We start from the raw sequence: 20,253 nt of genomic DNA, 5'->3' as shown, positions 1-20,253 counted from the left end.
GAAAGTTCATGCTGCCAAATAAACCTGCTGGGCTTTAACCTGTTTTAGTGAGATTACTTACTGTGAACCTGGGATAAATGTGCTGTGTTCCCCGTTAATGAAAATCAAGATGATGAAGCAAATTTACTGTCGAAAAAACTCAGACTTGCCTTTGGGCAGCAGCCGAATGTTACTATTTGATGTTAATAAGACCGCCCCAAACAGCTGCGATGGCCGAGTGGTTAAGGCGTTGGACTTAAAATCCAATGAGGTTTCCCCACGCAGGTTCGAGCCCTGCTCACAGCGAGTCTGGAATGTAGTGTTTAGAAGTTGCAATTTGTTTCGTCGGGGAACCGCTAAACAAAAATTGTAACTGTTAGTTTTGGGGTAGCGCAGTGGTTATTACTGCTGCTTCACAGCTCCAGCGACCTGGGCTCGATTCCCGGCTTGGGTCACTGTCTGTGTGGAGTTTGCACATTCTCCTCGTGTCTGCGTGGGTTTCCTCCCACAGTCCAAAGATGCGCGGGTTCGGTTGATTGGCTGTGCTAAAAATTGTCCTGAGATGAGTAGGTTAGGGGGGTTAGTGGGTAAAATATGGAGGGATATGGGGGTAGGGCCTGGGTGGGATTGTGGTCGGTGCAGACTCGATGGACCGAATGGCCTCTTTCTGTACTATAGGATTTCTATGAGAACATGGTAACCGATGATGGTTTTGACCCATCGACCTCTGGGTTATGGGTCCAGCTTCTGCTGCGCCACTCTGCCCCGAATGTTACCACTTCCTGCCTATCCCTGTTGCGTGGGAGAGAAGAAACTATTCATTGCATTTTTATTTCAAACCAAACCCACGAGTTGGGAAGCGCACCCTGGCTGGACAGTAACACTTAACATCAACCCGAATGTAACAGGCAGAGAAAAACACACAGAAAAGTAGTAAGAGATGATCAGGACACACACAGAGCGATAGAAGGTTAGCACCATCCAGGACAAAGCATCCCACTTCATTCGCGTCCCACGCATAAAAATTCACTCCCTCCACTCCCGACACACAATGACAGCAGTGTGCACCATCTACACGATGCAGCAACTCAGCAAGGCTCCTTTTCCAGCAGCTTCCAAACCCATGACTACGACAGCCTGGAAGGACAAGCGCAGCAGACACATCAGAATAACACCCCTACATTGCAGGGCACTGATATTTATTTATTGATTTATAAATTGCTGTTGCATGTTCTTTAAGCTTTTTTTATCTTCCAAAAGAAGTGAAACATCGAATTGAGAAAGATGTTACTGTTTCTCACCCAAACAGTGAGTGTTGTATCAAACTTTAAGAAAGCCCCGGGGGTTGGCCATTTATTCTCGAGTCAGTGGTTTCCCTGGGAGCCGGGTTAACAGAAACAGCATGGAGAGATGGCAGAGCAGGAAATGTCGGTGCCGAAGCTGAATCACATCAATGAAGCAGCAAACTGTTTGCTACGAATCTGGTCAAAAATCCGACTCTGGTGGGACTCGAACCCACAACCTTTGTATGGCTAACTTGCCATTATTTAAAAGTCCAACGCGCTTTCCATTGCGCCACAGAGCCACGCACAAAGCACGTACTTCACTTGTCCATATATGGATTTTTGACAATGCAGAAACTATTGGTAAGTTCAACAATCTCATAGTTTAAACGTCAAGAACTGTTAAGAAGAACTTCACTGATTGCAACTCGTGTTGGAACATCTTATTTCTGTTGAGTGAGCTGTGGAAATACACACCTTTATACAGGAAATGTGTCCATCACAGAATGACCCTCCCTCTCTCTCTTCCTCATTCTCCTGTATCGCTTGGAGTCAAATCTCAAAGGCTTGATAAGCCGGGAGACACATTCTACTCCATCTGTCACAGGGCTGATCAGAACCTGTTCCCTGTAAAACATTTGCACAGAACACAACACAAAGCTGGAAGCTGCAAACCTGAAACACAAACAGGAAATGCTGGAAATGCTCAGCAGGTGAGGCAACATTTTTGAAGAATGGAGATTTCTGTAAAACCAGCTCCTGAAACACAGCACAGCTGCACAGTTTAAAGTTTCCTTTCATTCACAACGGATGCTCCATTCTATGATTTTGAATAATTCAAATTGATAATCTGCATTGTTATTCTAGTCGCCAACGATTCAGTGAATTGAACCGATATTGAACCGATTCAGTGCCTATTGTACACATCTTCGAAACTGAAGGAACATTTAACAAGGCCAATCCATCTAACCTTCACATCTTTGAACCATGGAAACAAACCAGAGCAACTAGAGGAACCTCTGGGAGAGAATGTGCAAAATCTGCACAGTCAGCAAAGGCCAGGACCAAACCCGGGTCTCTGGGGTGATGAGGCGGGAGAGTGGGATTAGATAACGTGCAGCTTCAATAATGCAGTGCAAACCTGATGGGCCGAATGGACTGTTACTGCATTGTAACGATTCTGTGGTTTGGGAATCGAAAGCATGATCCCATTGAATGGAGCAGCAGGCTTGAGGGGCCATGTAGTTCACTTCTGATCCGATTTATTGTGCTGCTGTGTCCAGGAAGCTGCTAATTGATTTCTCGTCATTAAATCAGAATTCACTCCAAATACACTTAATGCATCAACCCTGTGCTCAGTGACAAACACTGACTCGTGGTTAAGCAATTTCTCAATTTTAATATTCTTATCCGTGTTTCCAAATCCCTCCATGTCCTCAGCTCATCCTGCCTTTCGTCATCTCCAGCCAAACAATTCTCTGAGATATCTGAGCTCCTCTGATTCTGCCTTCGTGAGCATCTCTGATTTGGTTCACTCCAGCAGTGATTATAGTTCTTTCAGCTCTCTGGGTCTCAGCTCTGGAATTCCCTCTCTAAACTCCCCTGATTCCAGCTTACTTTCCTCTCGTTCATTTTTGTTGCCTGTCCGCTTAATTTAATTCCTAATTCCTATCCCGCGGGTTTCACATTTTGCATTCTGTGACTTTCATAAGAACATAAGAAATAGGAGCAGGAGTAGGCCAACTAGCCCTTCCAGCCTGCCCCGCCATTCAATAAGATCATGGCTGATCTGTCTTGGCTCAGTTCCACATTCCCGCCCTCTCCCCATAACCCTCAATCCCCTCTCTCATCAAAAACCCATCAACCCGCGTCTTAAATATATTTAGCGAGGCAGCCTCCACCACTTCAACGGGCAGAGAATTCCAGAGATTCACCACCCTTTGAGTGAAGAAGTTCCTCCTCAACTCCGTTCTAAAGCGCCCCCCCCTCCTTTATCTTGAGGCTGTGCCCCCTAGTCCTACTGTCCTTTCTGAGCGGGAAAAGTCTCTCCACCTCTATCCTATCCATCCCATTCATCATCTTATACGTCTCAATGAGATCTCCCCTCATTCTTCTAAACTCGAACGAGTATAAGCCTAATCTATTCAGCCTCTCCTCATAGCTCAACACCCTCAACTCCGGCATCAGCCTAGTAAACCTCCTCGGCACTCCCCCCAAGGCTAAAATATCCTTTCGGCAGTCCTTTGTCCGCTTTAACTGCCATCAACGAATTATAATTGCACAATTATAATTATCTGTGCGGTTCCGCTTTAAGGATTCTTTCCGTCCCCAGTGGTTTGATTTCTCATTGGTTTCAGCTCGGGATCGAATTGAATGACGCAATGACGCTGGGCTGGGAGAGACGCTGCGCGAGTCGCGCAGTCGCGGCGCATTCCGAATGGTCAGTGCGTTCCGATTGGCTAAAGAAGATGTCAATCACTTAGAGGGCGTGTGTAGCAACGCGGTCTGCGATTGGTTACAATTGGCAGCATCATATTCAATGGTCTCGCCCTTCAGACTATGGAGCTCTCGGATTGGATCACGTAGCTGTCACTCAAGCTGAGCAGAGCGGCCATTGGATAACGGTGATGCGGCGATTCCCGATTGGTTTCCCAGCTGCCGGTCACAGGCCGTGGGCGGGGATTTCCCCTGGGCCAATCAGACACCGCGCGGAGCGGCAGCGAATGTCCCGCCAGTGGCTTCAGTCCCCGGGCCCGGATCCTGAGCCCGCGGCGGGGCTCCGGATGGGGGAAGGGTTTTGGGAGCGGGAATCCCGTCCCGCCCGGCTGGAAATGGGGCGGCCCGGTGGCACAGTGGTTCTCACCGCTGCCTCACAGCGCCAGGGAGCCGGGTTCGATTCCCGGTTTGGGTCACTGACTGTGGGGAGTTTGCACGGTCTCCCCGTGGGTTTCCTCCGGGATCCTCCCACAGCCCAAAGATGTGCGGGTTGGGTGGATTGGCCGGGCTAAATTGCCCCTTGTCGTTTCCAGGGGCACCAGCCAGGGTAAATGCATGGGATTATGGAGATAGGACTTGGGTGGGATTGTGGTTGGTGCAGACTCGATGGGCCGAATGATCGCCTTCTGCCCTGTGGATTCTATAAATCCGCAGCTTAGTCTTTCCAATGGCAGCTTCCTGTGTAAACATGTATTGCTGCAGTTCCCCAGTCTTCCTGCTGCAATCCTGGTGGAATCAGCCCAGAAACTGGGATCTTCCTGTGCTTTGGGTGGGGCTCAGTGTCACACTGGGTTTTACAGCACCTCACTTTGCAGAGGCTGTGGTTAGATGCTGTGATCTTCCTGTCTTTTGGGGGTGGGCCTTGGTTACTCTAAGTGGATCTCCCTTATTGTTTGGTTCTAATTACAGCCTCTCTCTCTCTTACAGTCAGTCTGGGTGTTCCTGACTGAGCAGAATGGCCTGATCTCACCACACACATTGAGATGGAGGAGCTGCTGCTCGAGATGAAGATGATTGAGAATTCCAGCCTTCTCTACACTCATTTACTGAGGCCCAGCCCTTTATTCATCATCAGTTTTCCCCGGATGTCAGGTACATTAACATCTTCATCTGCTGTGCACACTGACCTGACAGTGGGAAGGTATTGGAGCAGGATGGTGCAGTCAACCATGTCAAAGGTGTGGACATTCAGCTGGGTAAGACTGCACTCACCTGGTTCCATTCTTATCTTTCTGATCATACACAGAATATCACCTGCAATGGTTTCTCTTCCCACTCCTGATCTGTTCCCACCCAAATCGCCCTGGGATCTATCTTTGGCTCCCTCCTATTTTTCATCTACACCTTACCCCTCAGTGACATTATCTGAAAGCACAGTGTTAGTTTTCACATGTATGCTGATAACACCCAGCTCCACCCCACCTCTCACAACCAATCCCCTGTTATTAAATTATTAAACTCCTTCTCCAACTTCTAACACTGGTTAAGCAGAGAATTCCCCCAATTAAATATTTAGAAGACCAATGTTCCCTCCACAAATTCTGTTCCCAGTCACTGACTCCATCTCTCCCACTGGTTACTGTCCAAGGTTGAAACAAACCCTCATTCTTGGCACCTCATCAGACTCGGAAATGAGTTTCTGACCACATATCTGTTCCTTCACCAAGATCACCGATTTCCAGCTGTGTAACATCACACATTGTTTGTAATACCTCAACTCACCCGTACCTGAAACCCTCATCCACACTTTTGTTACCTCTAGACTTGACAATTCAAACACACTCCTGCCCAGCAGATTTCCTTCCCTAAAGGGCATTAGTAAACCAGATAGGGTTTTATCACAAGCAACAAATAGATTTTTCATTGCAGATTCATATTGAATTCACATTTCATCATCTGCCCTGTTGGGTTTTGAACCCAGGTTCCTAGAGCATTACCAGAGTCTCTGGGTTACGAGCCCATGACACCACTGCCTCCCCTAATCAATGACATCACACATTTTGGCCTCAACTTCTTTCTGCATTCGCGATTTCCACAGATTCACCCCTCTCTGGTGAAGAAATTTCTCCTCACCTCAGTCCTAAACATTCATCCCTTATCCTTACACAAAGGATATCAGTAACATTCTTCCTGAATCTCCCCTTTCCAGTTATGACATTACTGTTACTAGAGAGGTGGTGCTCGACAGACTGGAGGGGCTGATTGTGGACAAGTCCCCAGGACCGGATGGAATGCATCCGAGGGTTCTGAAAGAAATGGCGGAGGTGATAGTGGATGCCTTGGTGGTTATTTTCCAGACGTCGCTGGATTCCGGGGAAGTGCCGGAAGATTGGAAAGCGGCTAATGTTACGCCGTTGTTTAAGAAGGGTGCCAGGCAAAAGGCGGGGAATTATAGGCTGGTTAGTTTAACGTCTGTGGTAGGTAAAATGTTAGAATCCGTCATTACGGAGGAAATTGCGAGGCATCTTGAAGGGAATTGCTTGATAGAGCAGACGCAGCACGGTTTCGTTAAGGGGAAGTCGTGTCTGACAAATTTACTGGAGTTCTATGAGGATGTGTCTAGGGCGGTGGATAGAGGAGAGCCGGTGGATGTGGTCTTTCTGGATTTTCAGAAGGCGTTTGACAAAGTACCTCACAAGAGGTTACTGCAGAAGGTCAAGGGACATGGAGTTGGGGGTAGGGTGTTAGCGTGGATAGAGGATTGGTTGTCAAATCGGAGGCAGAGAGTGGGGGTCAACGGGTGCTATTCGGATTGGTGGATGGTGACTAGTGGAGTGCCCCAGGGGTCGGTGCTGGGGCATCAGCTTTTTACCATTTATATAGATGATCTGGAGGAGGGAACCGAGTGTAGGGTGTCGAAATTTGCTGATGACACCAAGATTGGGGGAACGGCAAATTGTGCGGAGGGTGTGGAGAGTCTGCAGAAGGATCTAGATAGGCTGGGCGAATGGGCCAGGAAATGGCAAATGGAATTTATTGTTGGCAAGTGTGAGGTGGTCCACTTTGGAAGGAAGAATGGTAGGAAGGACTATTACTTACGTGGCGAAAAACTGCAGCAGGCGACGGTGCAGAGGGACCTCGGGGTCCTTGTGCATGAGTCGCAAAAACCCAGCTTGCAGGTACAGCAGGTGGTCAGGAAGGCAAATGGAATGCTGGCCTTCATCGCGAGGGGGATTGAATATAAAAGTAGGGAGGTCTTGCTGCAGCTGTATAGGGCATTGGTGAGGCCGCAGCTGGAGTACTGTGTGCAGTTTTGGGCGCCGCACCTGCGCAAAGATATTTTGGCCTTGGAGGGAGTGCAGAGGAGGTTTACTAGGCTGATACCGGAGTTGAGGGGTTTGTGCTATGAGGAGAGGCTGAATAAACTAGGCTTGTACTCGTTAGAGTTTAGAAGAATGAGGGGAGATCTCATTGAGACGTATAAGATGATGAATGGGATGGATAGGATAGAGGTGGAGAGACTCTTCCCGCTCAAAAAAGACAGTAGGACTAGGGGGCACAGCCTCAAGATAAAGGGGGGGCGGTTTAGAACGGAGTTGAGGAGGAACTTCTTCACTCAAAGGGTGGTGAATCTCTGGAATTCTCTGCCCGTTGAAGTGGTGGAGGCTGCCTCGCTAAATATTTTTAAGACGAGGGTTGATGGGTTTTTGATAAGAGAGGGCATTAAGGGTTATGGGGAGAGGGCGGGAAAGTGGAACTGAGCCACGACAGATCAGCCATGATCTTACTGAATGGCGGGGCAGGCTCGAAGGGCCAGATGGCCTACTCCTGCTCCTATTTCTTATGTTCTTATGTTAGAATTTTATAAGTTCCTATGAGCCCCCTCTCAATCTTCTAAACTCCAGTGAACAGAATCCTAACTGACTTCATCTTTCCTCATACGACACACTGGCCATCCCAGGAATTAACCTGGTGAACCTTCACTGCACTCACCCTGCAGCAAGGACATCCTTCCTCAGATAAGGACACCAATACTACACACAATACTCCAGGTGTGGCCTCATCATTGCCCTATACAACAGCAGTAAAACATCCCTATTCCTGGACAGAAATCCTCTCGCTCCCAAGGCCAACATACCATTTCCCATCTTTTTGTCTGCTGTATCTCTGCACTTACTTTCAGGGACTGAACAAAGAACAGTACAGCCCAGGAACAGACCCTCTTCCCACCCAGTCTGTGCCGACGCAGATGCCTCTTGTAATGACTTCAATCAGGCCATTGAGGTTGGCCTATTGGAGCAGGAACTCCCTGATTAAGGATCCAATTGATGGGCCAATCAGGGAGTCTTTGCCTTGTACTTAATCGGGAGTGCCCGTTCCTCTGACACCCCCGGAGATAAACTGTTAGCGCTCTGTGTACTGCTGTTAGAGGTGTAAATAAAGGGGATTTGGTGAAGGAACTTCTCCCTCTGCAGACTTATTACACCTCTCTAATCTAATATTTTCTTGCCTCGATGTGGTCCATATCCCTGTGTTCCTGCTGATTCATGGATCTATCCAGATGCCGCTTGAACGTTGTTACAGAATCTGCTTCCACTATTTCCTCCGGCAGTACGTTCCAGGCATTCCCCACTCTCTGTCTGAAAAACTTACCCCTTACATCTCTTTTAAACTTTCCTTCTCTCACTCTCACCTTTGTCCCGAGTATTTGATCCTTTGACCCTCGGGAAAAGACTGTGGCAATCTGCTCTATCCAAGCCTGTCATAATCTTGTAAACTCTCTCAGGTCCCCCCTGCTCCTCCGATGTTCCAAAGAAAACAATCCAAGTTTGTTCAATCTTTCTTTCTAGTCCATTTTTAGAAAAAATTATTAGGGATAGGATTTATAGTTATTTGGAGTGTAATGAATTGATTAGAAATAGTCAGCATGGTTTTGTAGCGGGTAGGTCGTGCCTTACTAACCTTATTGAGTTTTTTGAGAAGGTGACCAAAGAGGTGGATGGGGGCAAGGCAGTTGACGTGGTATACATGGATTTTAGTAAGGCGTTCGATAAGGTTCACCATGGTAGGCTTCTGCAGAAAATGCAGATGTATGGGATTGTGGGTAATCTAGGAAGTTGGATCAGGAATTGGCTATCAGATAGGAGACAGAGGGTGGTGGTGGATGGTAAATATTCATCATGGAGTACAGTTACGAGTGGTGTGCCTCAGGGATCTGTTTTGGGGCCACTGTTGTTTGTAATTTTTATTAATGATCTGGATGAGGGTATAGTTGGGTGGATTAGTAAATTTGCTGATGACACCAAAGTTGGAGGTGTGGTAGATTGTGAGGAAGGGTGTCATAGTCTGCAGGGAGACTTAGATAGGTTGCAGAGCTGGGCCGAGAGGTGGCGGATGGAATTTAATGCGGAGAAGTGTGAGGTAATTCACTTTGGTAGGAACAACAGATGTGTCGAGTATTGGGCTAACGGGAGGACTTTGAATAGTGTGGATGAACAGAGGGATCTAGGTGTGTGTGTACATAGATCCCTGAAAGTTGGGAATCAAGTAGATAAGGTTGTTAAGAAGGCGTACGGTGTCTTGGCGTTTATTGGTAGGGGGATTGAATTTAGGAGTCGCAGTGTAATGTTGCAACTGTACACTACTCTAGTGCGGCCGCACTTGGAGTACTGTGTGCAGTTCTGGTCCCCGCATTACAAGAAGGATGTGGAGGCGTTGGAGAGGGTGCAGAGGAGGTTTACTAGGATGTTGCCTGGTATGGTGGGGAGGTCCTATGAGGAGAGACTGAGGGATTTAGGGTTGTTTTCGTTGGAAAGAAGGCGGCTAAGAGGGGATCTTATTGAAACATATAAGATGATTAGAGGTTTAGATAGGGTGGATAGTGATAGCCTTTTTCCTCGGATGGAGAAAGCTAGCACGAGGGGGCATGGCTTTAAATTAAGGGGGGGTAGCTACAGGACGGATGTCAGGGGTAGGTTCTTTACCCAGCGGGTGGTGAGGGATTGGAATGCCCTGCCTGCTGCAGTTGTAAATGCGTCTAGTTTGGGGGCGTTTAAGAGATCTCTGGATAGGTTTATGGACGAAAAGGGATTGGTATAGGCTAGTGGGTCATTGTTTTTGTAACTGGTCGGCGCAACATCGTGGGCCGAAGGGCCTGTTCTGCGCTGTAATGTTCTATGTTCTATGTTCTAATATCCTCCAAACCAGGCAACATCCTGGAAAATCTCTTCTGCACCCTTTCCAATGCATCAACATCCTTCTGGAAGTGTGGCACCCAGAATTATACACAACACTCCAAATGCAGCCTAACCAAAGTCTTATACAGCTTCAACATGATTTTACTGACTGACTGCACAAGAACATCTAGATCTTCCTGAGTATCCAGCTCTCTTAATTTACACCCATTCAAATAATAATCTGCCTTCCTATTTTTGCTACTGAAGTGGATAATGAAGTGATCACTGCATATTTATCCACATTATACTGCATCTGCCATGCAGATCCCACACACTCAGCCTGTCCAAATCAGACTGAAGGATCTCTGCATCCCCCTCACAGCTCACCCTCCCACCCAATATTGTATCATCTACATATTGGGAGATTAAACATTTAGTTCCCGTGTCCAAACCATTAATATATAATATGAACAGTTGGGGTCCCAGCACAGATCCCTGTGGTACCCCACTAATCACTGCCTTCCAATTGGAAAAAGACCCATTTATGTCATCTCTTTCTTTCCTGTCTGCTAACCAGCTTTCTATGCATCTCAAGATGCTACACACAATCCCATGTACTTTAACTTTACACAGTAGAAGGGCAGCACACTGGTTATCACTGCTGTGTCACAGCACCGGGGACCTGGGTTCGATTCCCGGCTTGGGTCACTGTCTGTGTGGAGTCTGCACATTCCCCCCGTGTCTGCGTGGGTTTTCTCTCCGATTTCCTCCCACAATCTGAAAAGATGTGCTGCTTAGGTGCACTGGCCGTACTAAATTCTCCCTCAGTCTACCCGGACACGCGGCAGAGTGTGGCGACTAGGGGATTTTCACAATAACTTCATTGCAGTGTTAATGTAAACCTACTTCTGACACTAATAATCAAACTTTAACCTTTAAAACATTATGTGAGATCTTGTTGAAAGCCTTCTGAAAGTCTCAAAAAACATATCCACAGGTTCTCCCTGGTCAACTCTAGTAGTTATATCCTCAAAGAATTCCAGTAGTTTTCTCAAGCATGATTTCCCTTTTGTAAATCCATGCTGACTTTATCTGATTATAACACTGCTTTCCAAATACTTGATAATGGACTCCAGCAACTGCCCTACGACTGACATTCGGCTCACTGCTCATTGGTTCCCTCTTTCCTCTCTACCTCTGTTTTTAGATACAGGGTTTAGATTAGTTACCTCTCTCTCCTGAAGGTGCTGACTCTGGCTGGGTTCAGTTCCACACTCACTGGTTCCTCTCTCTCTCTCTCCTGAAGGTGCTGACTCTGGCTGGGTTCAGTTCCACACTCACTGGTTCCTCTCTCTCTCTCCTGAAGGTGCTGACTCTGGCTGGGTTCAGTTCCACACTCACTGGTTCCTCTCTCTCTCTCCTGAAGGTGCTGACTCTGGCTGGGTTCAGTTCCACACTCACTGGTTCCTCTCTCTCTCTCCTGAAGGTGCTGACTCTGGCTGGGTTCAGTTCCACACTCACTGGTTCCTCTCTCTCTCTCCTGAAGGTGCTGACTCTGGCTGGGTTCAGTTCCACACTCACTGGTTCCTCTCTCTCTCTCCTGAAGGTGCTGACTCTGGCTGGGTTCAGTTCCACACTCACTGGTTCCTCTCTCTCTCTCCTGAAGGTGCTGACTCTGGCTGGGTTCAGTTCCACACTCACTGGTTCCTCTCTCTCTCTCTCCTGAAGGTGCTGACTCTGGCTGGGTTCAGTTCCACACTCACTGGTTCCTCTCTCTCTCTCTCCTGAAGGTGCTGACTCTGGCTCGGTTCAGTTCAGACACTGGAAATCAGAAATGAAACAGAAAAGAAAGCTCAGCAGATTGTTTCTCTCTGCAAACAGATGCTGCACAGAGTTAGTGTTTCAGGTCTGTGACCTTTCATCAGAACCTGAAAACATAGAAACTCGGAAGAGGAGGAGGCCATTCAGCCCATCGTGCTTGTTCCATCATTCAGTGTGATCATGGCTGATCCTCTATCTCTATTCCATATTCTCAGTTTTTTCCCAATACCCCTTATACCAATCTTACCCAATGTAACTATCTAAATGCTTTTGAAAAGACAATATTGTAACTGCCTCTACTGCTACCTCAGACAGCTCGTTCCAAACACTCACCTCCTCTGGACCCTTTTGTGTTTCTCTCCTCTCACCTTAAACCTACACCCTCCACTTTAAGACTCCCTGAAATTGGGAAAAGATATTGACTATCTATCTCATCTATGGCCCTCATTCTTTTATTGACCTCTATAAGATTACCCCTAAGCCTCCTACACTCCAGGGAAAAAAATCCCAGTCTATTCAGTTTCTCCTTATAACTTAAACCATCAAGTCCCAGTAGTATCCGAGTAAATCTTTTCTGAACTCTTTCTAGTTTAATAATATTCTGTCTATAATAGGGTGACCAGAACTGCACACAGTATTCCTAGTGGGGCCTTAACATGACTTCAACATGATGTCCCAACTCCTATGTGAGGATAAATGGGCCAATACATTCCATTGCTATTCCTCCAGTTGTTAATGAAGTGAAAAAGTTGGTGTTTAATGAAATCTGCTGGAATGTAACAACACTGCAAAATCCTCAATTCTTGTTGTTTCAGCTCAACCAGCCCCTAGAAGCTTGGAAGATGGAAGTTCCTGATTGGTCTGAGGTTGGAGATGAAGAGGAGCCAATTCCCAACAACTTGCTGACAGACATCAACAGTCATCAGCTTTAGAGCGAGGAAATCCTGGAACAGGGCATTCCGAGTAACCAAGACCCTGGAACATCCCCGCTGCTGGAGAACAGAGAAGGTGTGAGGCAAGGCAGGATGTTCAAATGGTGGAAGATGGGACTGAATCATTGGTGGAGTCTCCTACTCTGGTTCTGACTCCTTCTGACATTGATGGACGGTTTGAAGTGGAGGAAATTAGTCAGGATGGAAGTGGTGACGAGATTCACAGTCACTCCCTCAGCTTAGAGACCATTTTTAAGGCGATCTGTGCAGCGACTCCACTCTGGGGTGGATGTCAGATCAGCTCACCAGACAGCAGGAGGATTAAAGCACAGATGAGGCCATTCAGCCCCAACACTGCCTTCAACGCTCCACTGTGCAGTTCAAAAACTGAAGGCTGGGATTCGAGCCACGTTACACAGGCGACTGGGAAAAGCACCATCGGATTAATCAGACCACTGGCCCACACTGGAAAGACTAAAAGCCCCGCAGAGGGACATCAACATGAATTTTCACTTTTAATGTTTCTTCTTTACTCTAAACAATATATTGTGTTTGTATAATTATCTTAAATGTTTCACATTGAAACAAATACTGGGAATATTTAGCATTGCTGGAGAAGTGTAACCGGGAACGATGCCCTGTTCATTCAGTTTGGGGAACACTTCCTGACAGAGGAAGATTGAGACATGACAGCTTCTCCCTATCAGCTCCTTCCAATTCCCTCCACAATCCTGAACACCTCGATCAAATCTCCTCTCAACCTTCTCTTCACCAAAGACCCAAATTCTCCAATCTACCGATTAAACTGAACTTCCCCATCCCTGGACCCGTGCCCAGAGATTTATTGCACCCTCTCTAATGCCTTCACACCCTTTCTAAACATTGCTGTCCAGATCAGAGTGCAATACTCCAACTGAGGCCAAACCAGGGTTTTATACAGGTTTCCCATAACTTGTTTGCTCTTGTAAGCTCTGTCCCTACGTATAAAGCTCACAATCCCAAATACCTTAGTAACCACACTCTCAACCTGCCACCTAAACAGCAATTATTAGTGTCACATTTAACCACAGGTCCCTTGTTCCCGCATGCCTTTACAATTGTATCATTTCTTTCATATTGTCTCTCCCTTTTCTTCCCACTGAAATAAATCATTTCACACTTCTCTACTTTAAATTGGTCTTGTTTGACCAATCCACAAGCTGTCTCAGAAACTGTGAGTTTCAGCACTCCCCCCTCACAGTTCACAATGCTGCCATGTATTGTGTAATTCCCACAGTTTGAGTGTGTGCTCTGTACAGCATTGCCGATGTCTCTAATATGGATCAGGAAGAGCAGGATTCCGAACACCAACCCTCCTGGAATCCCACTTTCACCGAGCTCCATTCCAAATAAAAACATTTCCCACTGCTGTGTTTCCTGTCACTCAGTCAGGTTCCTATCCATGTTCTGCTGTCCCTTTTATTCTCTCAGCTCCAAATGTTCCCACAAGTTTGCTGTGTGACCCTTTGTTTATAAAATGCTTTTTGACAGTCCATGTTCACATTAACCACATTATCCTCATCAACCTTTTCTGTTACTCTCACTAAAATCATAAGCAAGTTAAATTTGATTCCCCTTTAATAATTACCTCTGTGTTTTCCTTACTTAGTGCACATTAGCTCAAGTGAGTGTTAATTTTATCCGCAGTTATTGCTAGAGAATATTCCACATTGCTGAGGTTAGGCTGATTGGATTTAGTTGGCTTCTCCTCACAGCCTTTTCTGAAGAATTGTGTTCACCATTTGTAATTCTCCAGTCCTCTGGCACCACCCATACAACTAGCCAGGAGAGGAAACTTTTGGCCAAAGCCTCTGCAATTTCCACCCATATTTCCCTCAGTATCCATGGATCCGTCTCCTCCAGTCACAAGAACACAGTCAATAAGAGCAGACATTGACCACGTGGCTCATCGATAATGTTCCCCCATTCAAGGGTGACACAGTGGTTAGCACTGCTCCTTCAGTGTCAGAGACCTGGGTTCAACTGCAGCCTCAGGTCACTATCTGTGTGGAGTTTACACATTCTTCCCTGGTCTGCGTGAGTTAGGTTGATTGGCCATGCTAAATTGACCCTTAGTTTCAGGGGATTGGCAAAGTAAATATGTGGGGTTATGGGAATAGGGCTTGATGGGCAGAATGGCCTCCTTCTGCATTGTAGGGATTGTATCAATCAATACAATTGTGATTTATGCCATACAGTGCAAAGCACAGAGGCACAGCATTAAAACAAGAGCAGCAACAACATTGGAAAATACATAAGAAGAAATCACACTATATTTCTGACACGTTTTGTAAAAGTCACTACATTTTCAGCATCAAAATCAGGCAAAACATTTGAAATATCAACAATTCTATACAGGGAAAACAATTTATGAATATCTTCGCATGAACCAAATTTGTGAACTTTATACTGATGCCCAGCTAAAATACAGTAGCTGTGAATAAAGATCTTTTGAAGCTTAGGTAGTAGCACCATGTATCAATTTATAAACATGAACTGAACCATGAATTAATCTTCTCTAAAGATTGCAATTCAAGAATCTTTAATTCCTCATAAGGTATTCCCCTCATGCTTTCCATTTTCCTGATTACACATCATTGCACTCTCTCTATAAACTATATATATCTTTGAAAGTGTGGGTTCCAAACTGTGGGTACAGACTCCAGATGTGGACGTACCAGCTTCTTTTTCAGTTTCAGATCTTGGGTTTCACCTTCACTTCACTCCCCACTCCCTCGATTCTCTGAGAAACCAAAATGTGTCTATCTCAGCCTTAACTGTAATAACGTCCCTCCAGTGCAGATGGAGGCCATTTGGCCCATTGAGTCTGCACAGACTCTGATGTACCATCCCACCCAGAACCTGTCTCAGTAACCCCACATATTTATCCTGCTAATCCCCTTGACTACATTTGGGAAACGGGAAATTTAGCATGGTCAATCCACCTAATGTTTAGGGTGTGGGAGGAAACACAAACACAGGGAGGGTGTGCAAACACCACAGAGACAATCACCCAAAGTGGAATTGAACCAGGGTCCCTGCTGCTTTGAGGCAGCAATGCTAACCACTGTGCTACCCATCGTGTATTCAAAAACGGAGCATGTCAAAGGATCACAACACAATGAGTTCAGAAATGTATTCTCATGTCAGTCCTAAATGATCTGTTCCTTACACTGAGCCAGCTTAAGCAATCTCCCAATGTCCACAAAATCAAGAATCTTGTATGTTTTAACGTTTCACCTCCCACATTTCAAAATCGCCAGTTTACTCAGACTCACATCATATGAAACCCTCTCATCCCATGGACTAATTTACTGCCCCTTTGTGAGTGATTGAAACATAATGAGAAAACCCATTCCCACAGTGAGTAGTTCAGCTCTGGGATACATTGTCTGACAATGTGGTGACGCAGCTTCAAGTGAGGCATTCAGAAAGGAATTGGATTGTTAAATTTACACTGGCACGGTGGTACAGTGGTTAGCACTGCTGCTTCACAGCACCAGGGACCCATGCTCAATCCCACCAGGGGTGATTGTGTGGATTATGTACTTTCTCCCTGTGTCTGCATGGGTTTTCTCTGGGCGCTCCAGTTTCCTCCCAAAGTCCAAAGATGTGCAGATTAAAAAGATTAGACATGGTAGATTGTCCCTTAGTGTCTCTGGATGTGAAGGTTAAGAAGGTTAGCCATGGTACAAATGTGTGAAAGATATTTTTTCTGAGACTCAGTGCAGACAGGGTGGGCTGACTGACTTCCTTCTGGACTGTGGAGTTTCTGTGGATCCGATGGATACTCAGTGCTTCCATTTATGTACCAGTTGTGCATTTACCTGAGTAATCTAACCACCTCTGTAACGTTCATATTAACTTCATCAGGCACCTGACATTTATTTTGTATCTTTGTCTCTGATTGTCTCTGATCAATGATAACTCATTTATCAAGTCAGAAAATTGTTTTCCTATTTTAATAGTTTTTCATTAGAAACGAATTACGTCCGAATTAAAAAAACCCTCTAACTTATGATTGGCAAATTCGCCCTGTTTTATGAACTTGATTGAAACGTGGATACATTTCTCAATACGATGGTCAGGAATCGAACCTGGTTTAACTGCTTGGAAAGCAGCTTGTGATGCTCACCACTGTTCCACTGTCGCTCACGCCGCTTCAACAGCCATTATACTCACTAGTTATAATTACAGAATTATCTACGTTGCTGATTTTTCGGCTCTGTGGCTAAAACGGCGAAAGTAAACACTTCACAATCACAACCGCTGCGAGCAGGGTTCGAACCTGCGTGGGGAAACCCCCATGGGATTTCAAGTCCAACGCCTTAACCACTCGGCCATCGCAGCCACGCATTTACTTTACTAATGTAGCCACCATAGGATGTTCATATTAACTTCATCAGGAACCAGGATTGTGCAGAGCAGTGTGTGAGCTGAAATATGTTCCTCTACTTTTACTTTGTATTTTTGTCTCTGACGGAGAACTCATTTATCAGGTCAGAGACTTGTTTTCCAATTTCAATATTTTTTTCATTAGAAACGAATTATGTCCGAACAAAAAGAAATGAAAAAGAGAAATCTTTAATTTATTTCATTCCTGTCAAATATTGCGTTCGCTTTGTTTTTATCCACTTGGATTAAAACACAAGAGGCTGTGGATCAGGTTCAAAATAATTTATCAATGCGATGGCCGGGAATCGAACCCGGGTCAACTGCTTGGAAGGCAGCTATGCTCACCACTATACCACCATCGCACCAGCTGCTAAAACCGACCTTATTTTCATCAATTATAATTACAGAACTAACTTATTTGTTGATTTCATCAGGCTCGAGGTGTGTCCACAGCACAGTTTGTAAACTGAACCTGTCTTATCTCGTTTTTCTGGACAGTTTAAACCACCTGTTTTACTATTGTTTCTGACTGGGAAATCATTGTTTAGTTATGGGGCCTGTTCTTTCATTTAAACAACTGAAAGCAAATTGAAACTGGATTTTCCATTAGAAACACACTGATGATGAGAATCTTTAGTGAATTTTATTTCAGGAATGCCCACCTACTGTTGGGACCTGCGATAACTAATTAAATAAATCACCACTCTGATGGTCAGGAACTGACCCTTGGTCAAATGCTCTCACAGTCACCACTCCATCACCATCGCTCACCTGGCTCTGTCACCCACTCTGTAAGAAAGTCCAGCTCTGACAGTGAATCTGGTTCCCTCCAGGTCCAATCGGAGGATGGTCAGAAACTGTCACTGTCAGAAACTCCATTATCAGCGAGTGTGGGATGGTTATTTAACTGGCTGTCACTGGTTGGTGAGGTTGTGATTTACTGTTACCTGTCAGTGCCGGAGAAACAAATAAAACAGGAAATCTAGAGACTCCCAGAGCAGATAATTTGTATTTTCACCCTAAACAAACACAGTGATGTCTGTAATCACTATAATAACTGAAAATAAAAATAGAATTGGTTCTTGCCGCGGAATCTGGTTAACAGATGTGGTTCTTCACCACATGGACTGCAGCGGTTCCAGAAGGCAGCTCACCCCCACCTTCCCAAGGGTAATTAGGGATGGGTAATAAATGCTGACCCAGACAGAGACACCCACATTCCATGAATGAATTGAAAGACAATCTGCGGGGAGCGGCCCTCAGAGTGTTTAACAGTTACTGAGGTGAAAAACTCTAACTAACCCCCTGGAATCCGGAGCAAAGGCCGGAAGGAGGAGAAATTCCGTCCTGGGACCTTCCATTGGGTGAAAGTTTTGTCCTGTGAATGTGTCGATGTGAATATTGTGGAAGAGAGAGTGTCTGAAAGGAGCGGGCGGGTCAGACTAATCCAACTGTGTTTGTGTGTCTGTTCTGACCATGAGATCTCCGAGTCTCTCTTGGGGAAAATAAAACCATTTTTCAATCAAAGATTCCCCCTAATCCCCTTGCTGAGCCCCAGAGGGAGATTTCAAGGCAATTGTTTCGCTAAATGGAAGATTTGAGTGGAAAAGTAGAGAACATGTCAGCTATCGCGTGTGAGAGCGGGATCAGTGCAGCAGGAAAACGGGTTTCAGTGGAAAACGGAGTCCTCAGTTCGAGTGAAACCTTTTCAACAGCAAACATTGGAGTGTCAGAGACATGAAGGGTGTGAGCTGGATGTGTGGAGAGGCGGAATTTGATTGGAATGGGAGAGTTTGTGAGGAGAGAGAAACACAGAGAGGCTGGAGGAGCCGGGAGCTGACAGCAGCTTGTCTCTGCTCCGTCCGCTCTCTGCCTTTAAGTTGCTCTGTGCCGCCACCACTGGTTTCATTCCGGATCCAGTTCTGACTCTCCTGGCCCAGATTTTCCAGCCACTCTCGGATATGACTGAAACTGCAGCCGCCCAAACGGCTCCTCCAGCCGCTCCCGCTCAGGTGAAGTCTCCCAGGAAGAAGAAGGCGGCTCCCCGATCTGCCGCTCCCAAGTTAGGCGAGCAGATCCTCAAGGTGGTGGCGGCTTGCAGCGATCGCAAGGGGATGTCCCTGGCCGCCATCAAGAAAGCTTTGGCCGGCAGCGGAGTGGATGTGGGGAAGCGCGGCTCCCAGATCAGGTTAACTATCAAGAGGAAGGTGGAGAAAGGCTCTCTGGTGCAGACAAAGGGACAGGGCGCCTCCGGCTCCTTCAAACTGGCTAAGAGGGAAAGGCCGGGCAAAATGGGAAAGAAGGTGAAGAAAGCCACAGGCAAGAAATCTTTCGTGAAGAAAACAGCGGCCAAGAAGGTGACAAGAAAGAAAGCCGCCGCCAAGAAACCCGCAGCCAAGAAAACTCCAGTGAAGAAAACTCCAGTGAAGAAAACTCCAGTGAAGAAAACTCCAGTGAAGAAAACTCCAGTGAAGAAAACTCCAGTGAAGAAAACAAGCAGCAAGAAGGCGGCAACTCCAAAAAAGGCGCTGAAGAAAGCAGCCCTGAAGAAAAAGTCTCCTGTGAAGAAGGTCACGGGCGGAAAGTCGGTCAAAAAAGTGACTAAAGCGAAGGCCAATCCCAAAGGGAAAGCAGCAAAAGCGAAGAAAGCCTCAGGAAAGAAGTGAAACAACCCGAGAGCAAATTGGAAACCTCTGAAACCTCCCAAAGGCTCTTCTCAGAGCCACCCACATCTCTCAGGAAAGAGCTGATCCCGCAAGAAAATGATTCCTGTCCCGCGGGGCCCGGCTCATTCTCAATAGAGATCATTTCAAATTCAGACTAAAGCAAAACAACTGCAGATGCTGAATTTCATTGAGAATTTCATATTTGTTCAATCGCCACTTTCTCTCAGAATAAAGCTGTCTGGTAGATTCAGTGTGAGACAGGAACACTGGCGGCGAAACACCGCATTCCCCACTCATTTTTAATCCAATCCCTGCAGGGAGGCCAATCGGCCCATCGAGCCTGCACTGACCCACAATCCGGATCCCCCATTCCCCTATTTATTGACCCTACTTCCCCCCTGACACTCCGGGACAATTTAGCATGGGCCAATCAACCTCACACACACCGGGGGGAAACCGGAGCACCCGGAGGGAGCCCAGGGAGAATGTGGAAACTACACCCAGACAGTGACCTCAGCCGGGAATC

At 46.3% G+C, this 20,253-nt stretch overlaps 1 protein-coding gene and 4 non-coding genes across 5 annotated transcripts; 2 read left to right on the top strand and 3 right to left on the bottom strand.

The window, feature by feature from the left end:
- Positions 1-203: 203 nt before the first annotated feature.
- trnal-uaa (transfer RNA leucine (anticodon UAA)) lies at positions 204-285 on the top strand. The gene has a single exon. It is a non-coding gene; the product is annotated as a tRNA-Leu (tRNA).
- Positions 286-1,473: 1,188 nt separating this feature from the next.
- On the bottom strand, positions 1,474-1,564 carry trnak-uuu (transfer RNA lysine (anticodon UUU)). The gene is given in 2 exon segments: positions 1,474-1,509; positions 1,528-1,564. It is a non-coding gene; the product is annotated as a tRNA-Lys (tRNA).
- Positions 1,565-16,933: 15,369 nt separating this feature from the next.
- Positions 16,934-17,016, bottom strand: trnas-uga (transfer RNA serine (anticodon UGA)). The gene has a single exon. It is a non-coding gene; the product is annotated as a tRNA-Ser (tRNA).
- Positions 17,017-17,351: 335 nt separating this feature from the next.
- Positions 17,352-17,423, bottom strand: trnag-ucc (transfer RNA glycine (anticodon UCC)). The gene has a single exon. It is a non-coding gene; the product is annotated as a tRNA-Gly (tRNA).
- Positions 17,424-18,989: 1,566 nt separating this feature from the next.
- Positions 18,990-19,727, top strand: LOC145335905 (histone H1.3-like). Its single transcript, XM_080181639.1, has one exon. It carries the CDS (start codon positions 19,023-19,025, stop codon positions 19,725-19,727), a length of 705 nt encoding a protein of 234 aa, XP_080037765.1. The 5' UTR covers positions 18,990-19,022.
- Positions 19,728-20,253: the final 526 nt, after the last annotated feature.

Source organism: Carcharhinus amblyrhynchos, unplaced genomic scaffold (genome assembly GCF_965287045.1).
Source record: "Carcharhinus amblyrhynchos unplaced genomic scaffold, sCarAmb.v2.hapA scaffold_42, whole genome shotgun sequence".
Taxonomy (NCBI): Eukaryota; Metazoa; Chordata; class Chondrichthyes; order Carcharhiniformes; family Carcharhinidae; genus Carcharhinus; species Carcharhinus amblyrhynchos.
This window is presented reverse-complemented; position numbering and strand designations above follow the sequence as displayed.

Coding starts and splice junctions, on each gene's coding strand:
- LOC145335905 (XM_080181639.1), top strand. CDS start 19,023: ATGACTGAAACTGCAGCCGCCCAAACGGCTCCTCCAGCCGCTCCCGCT.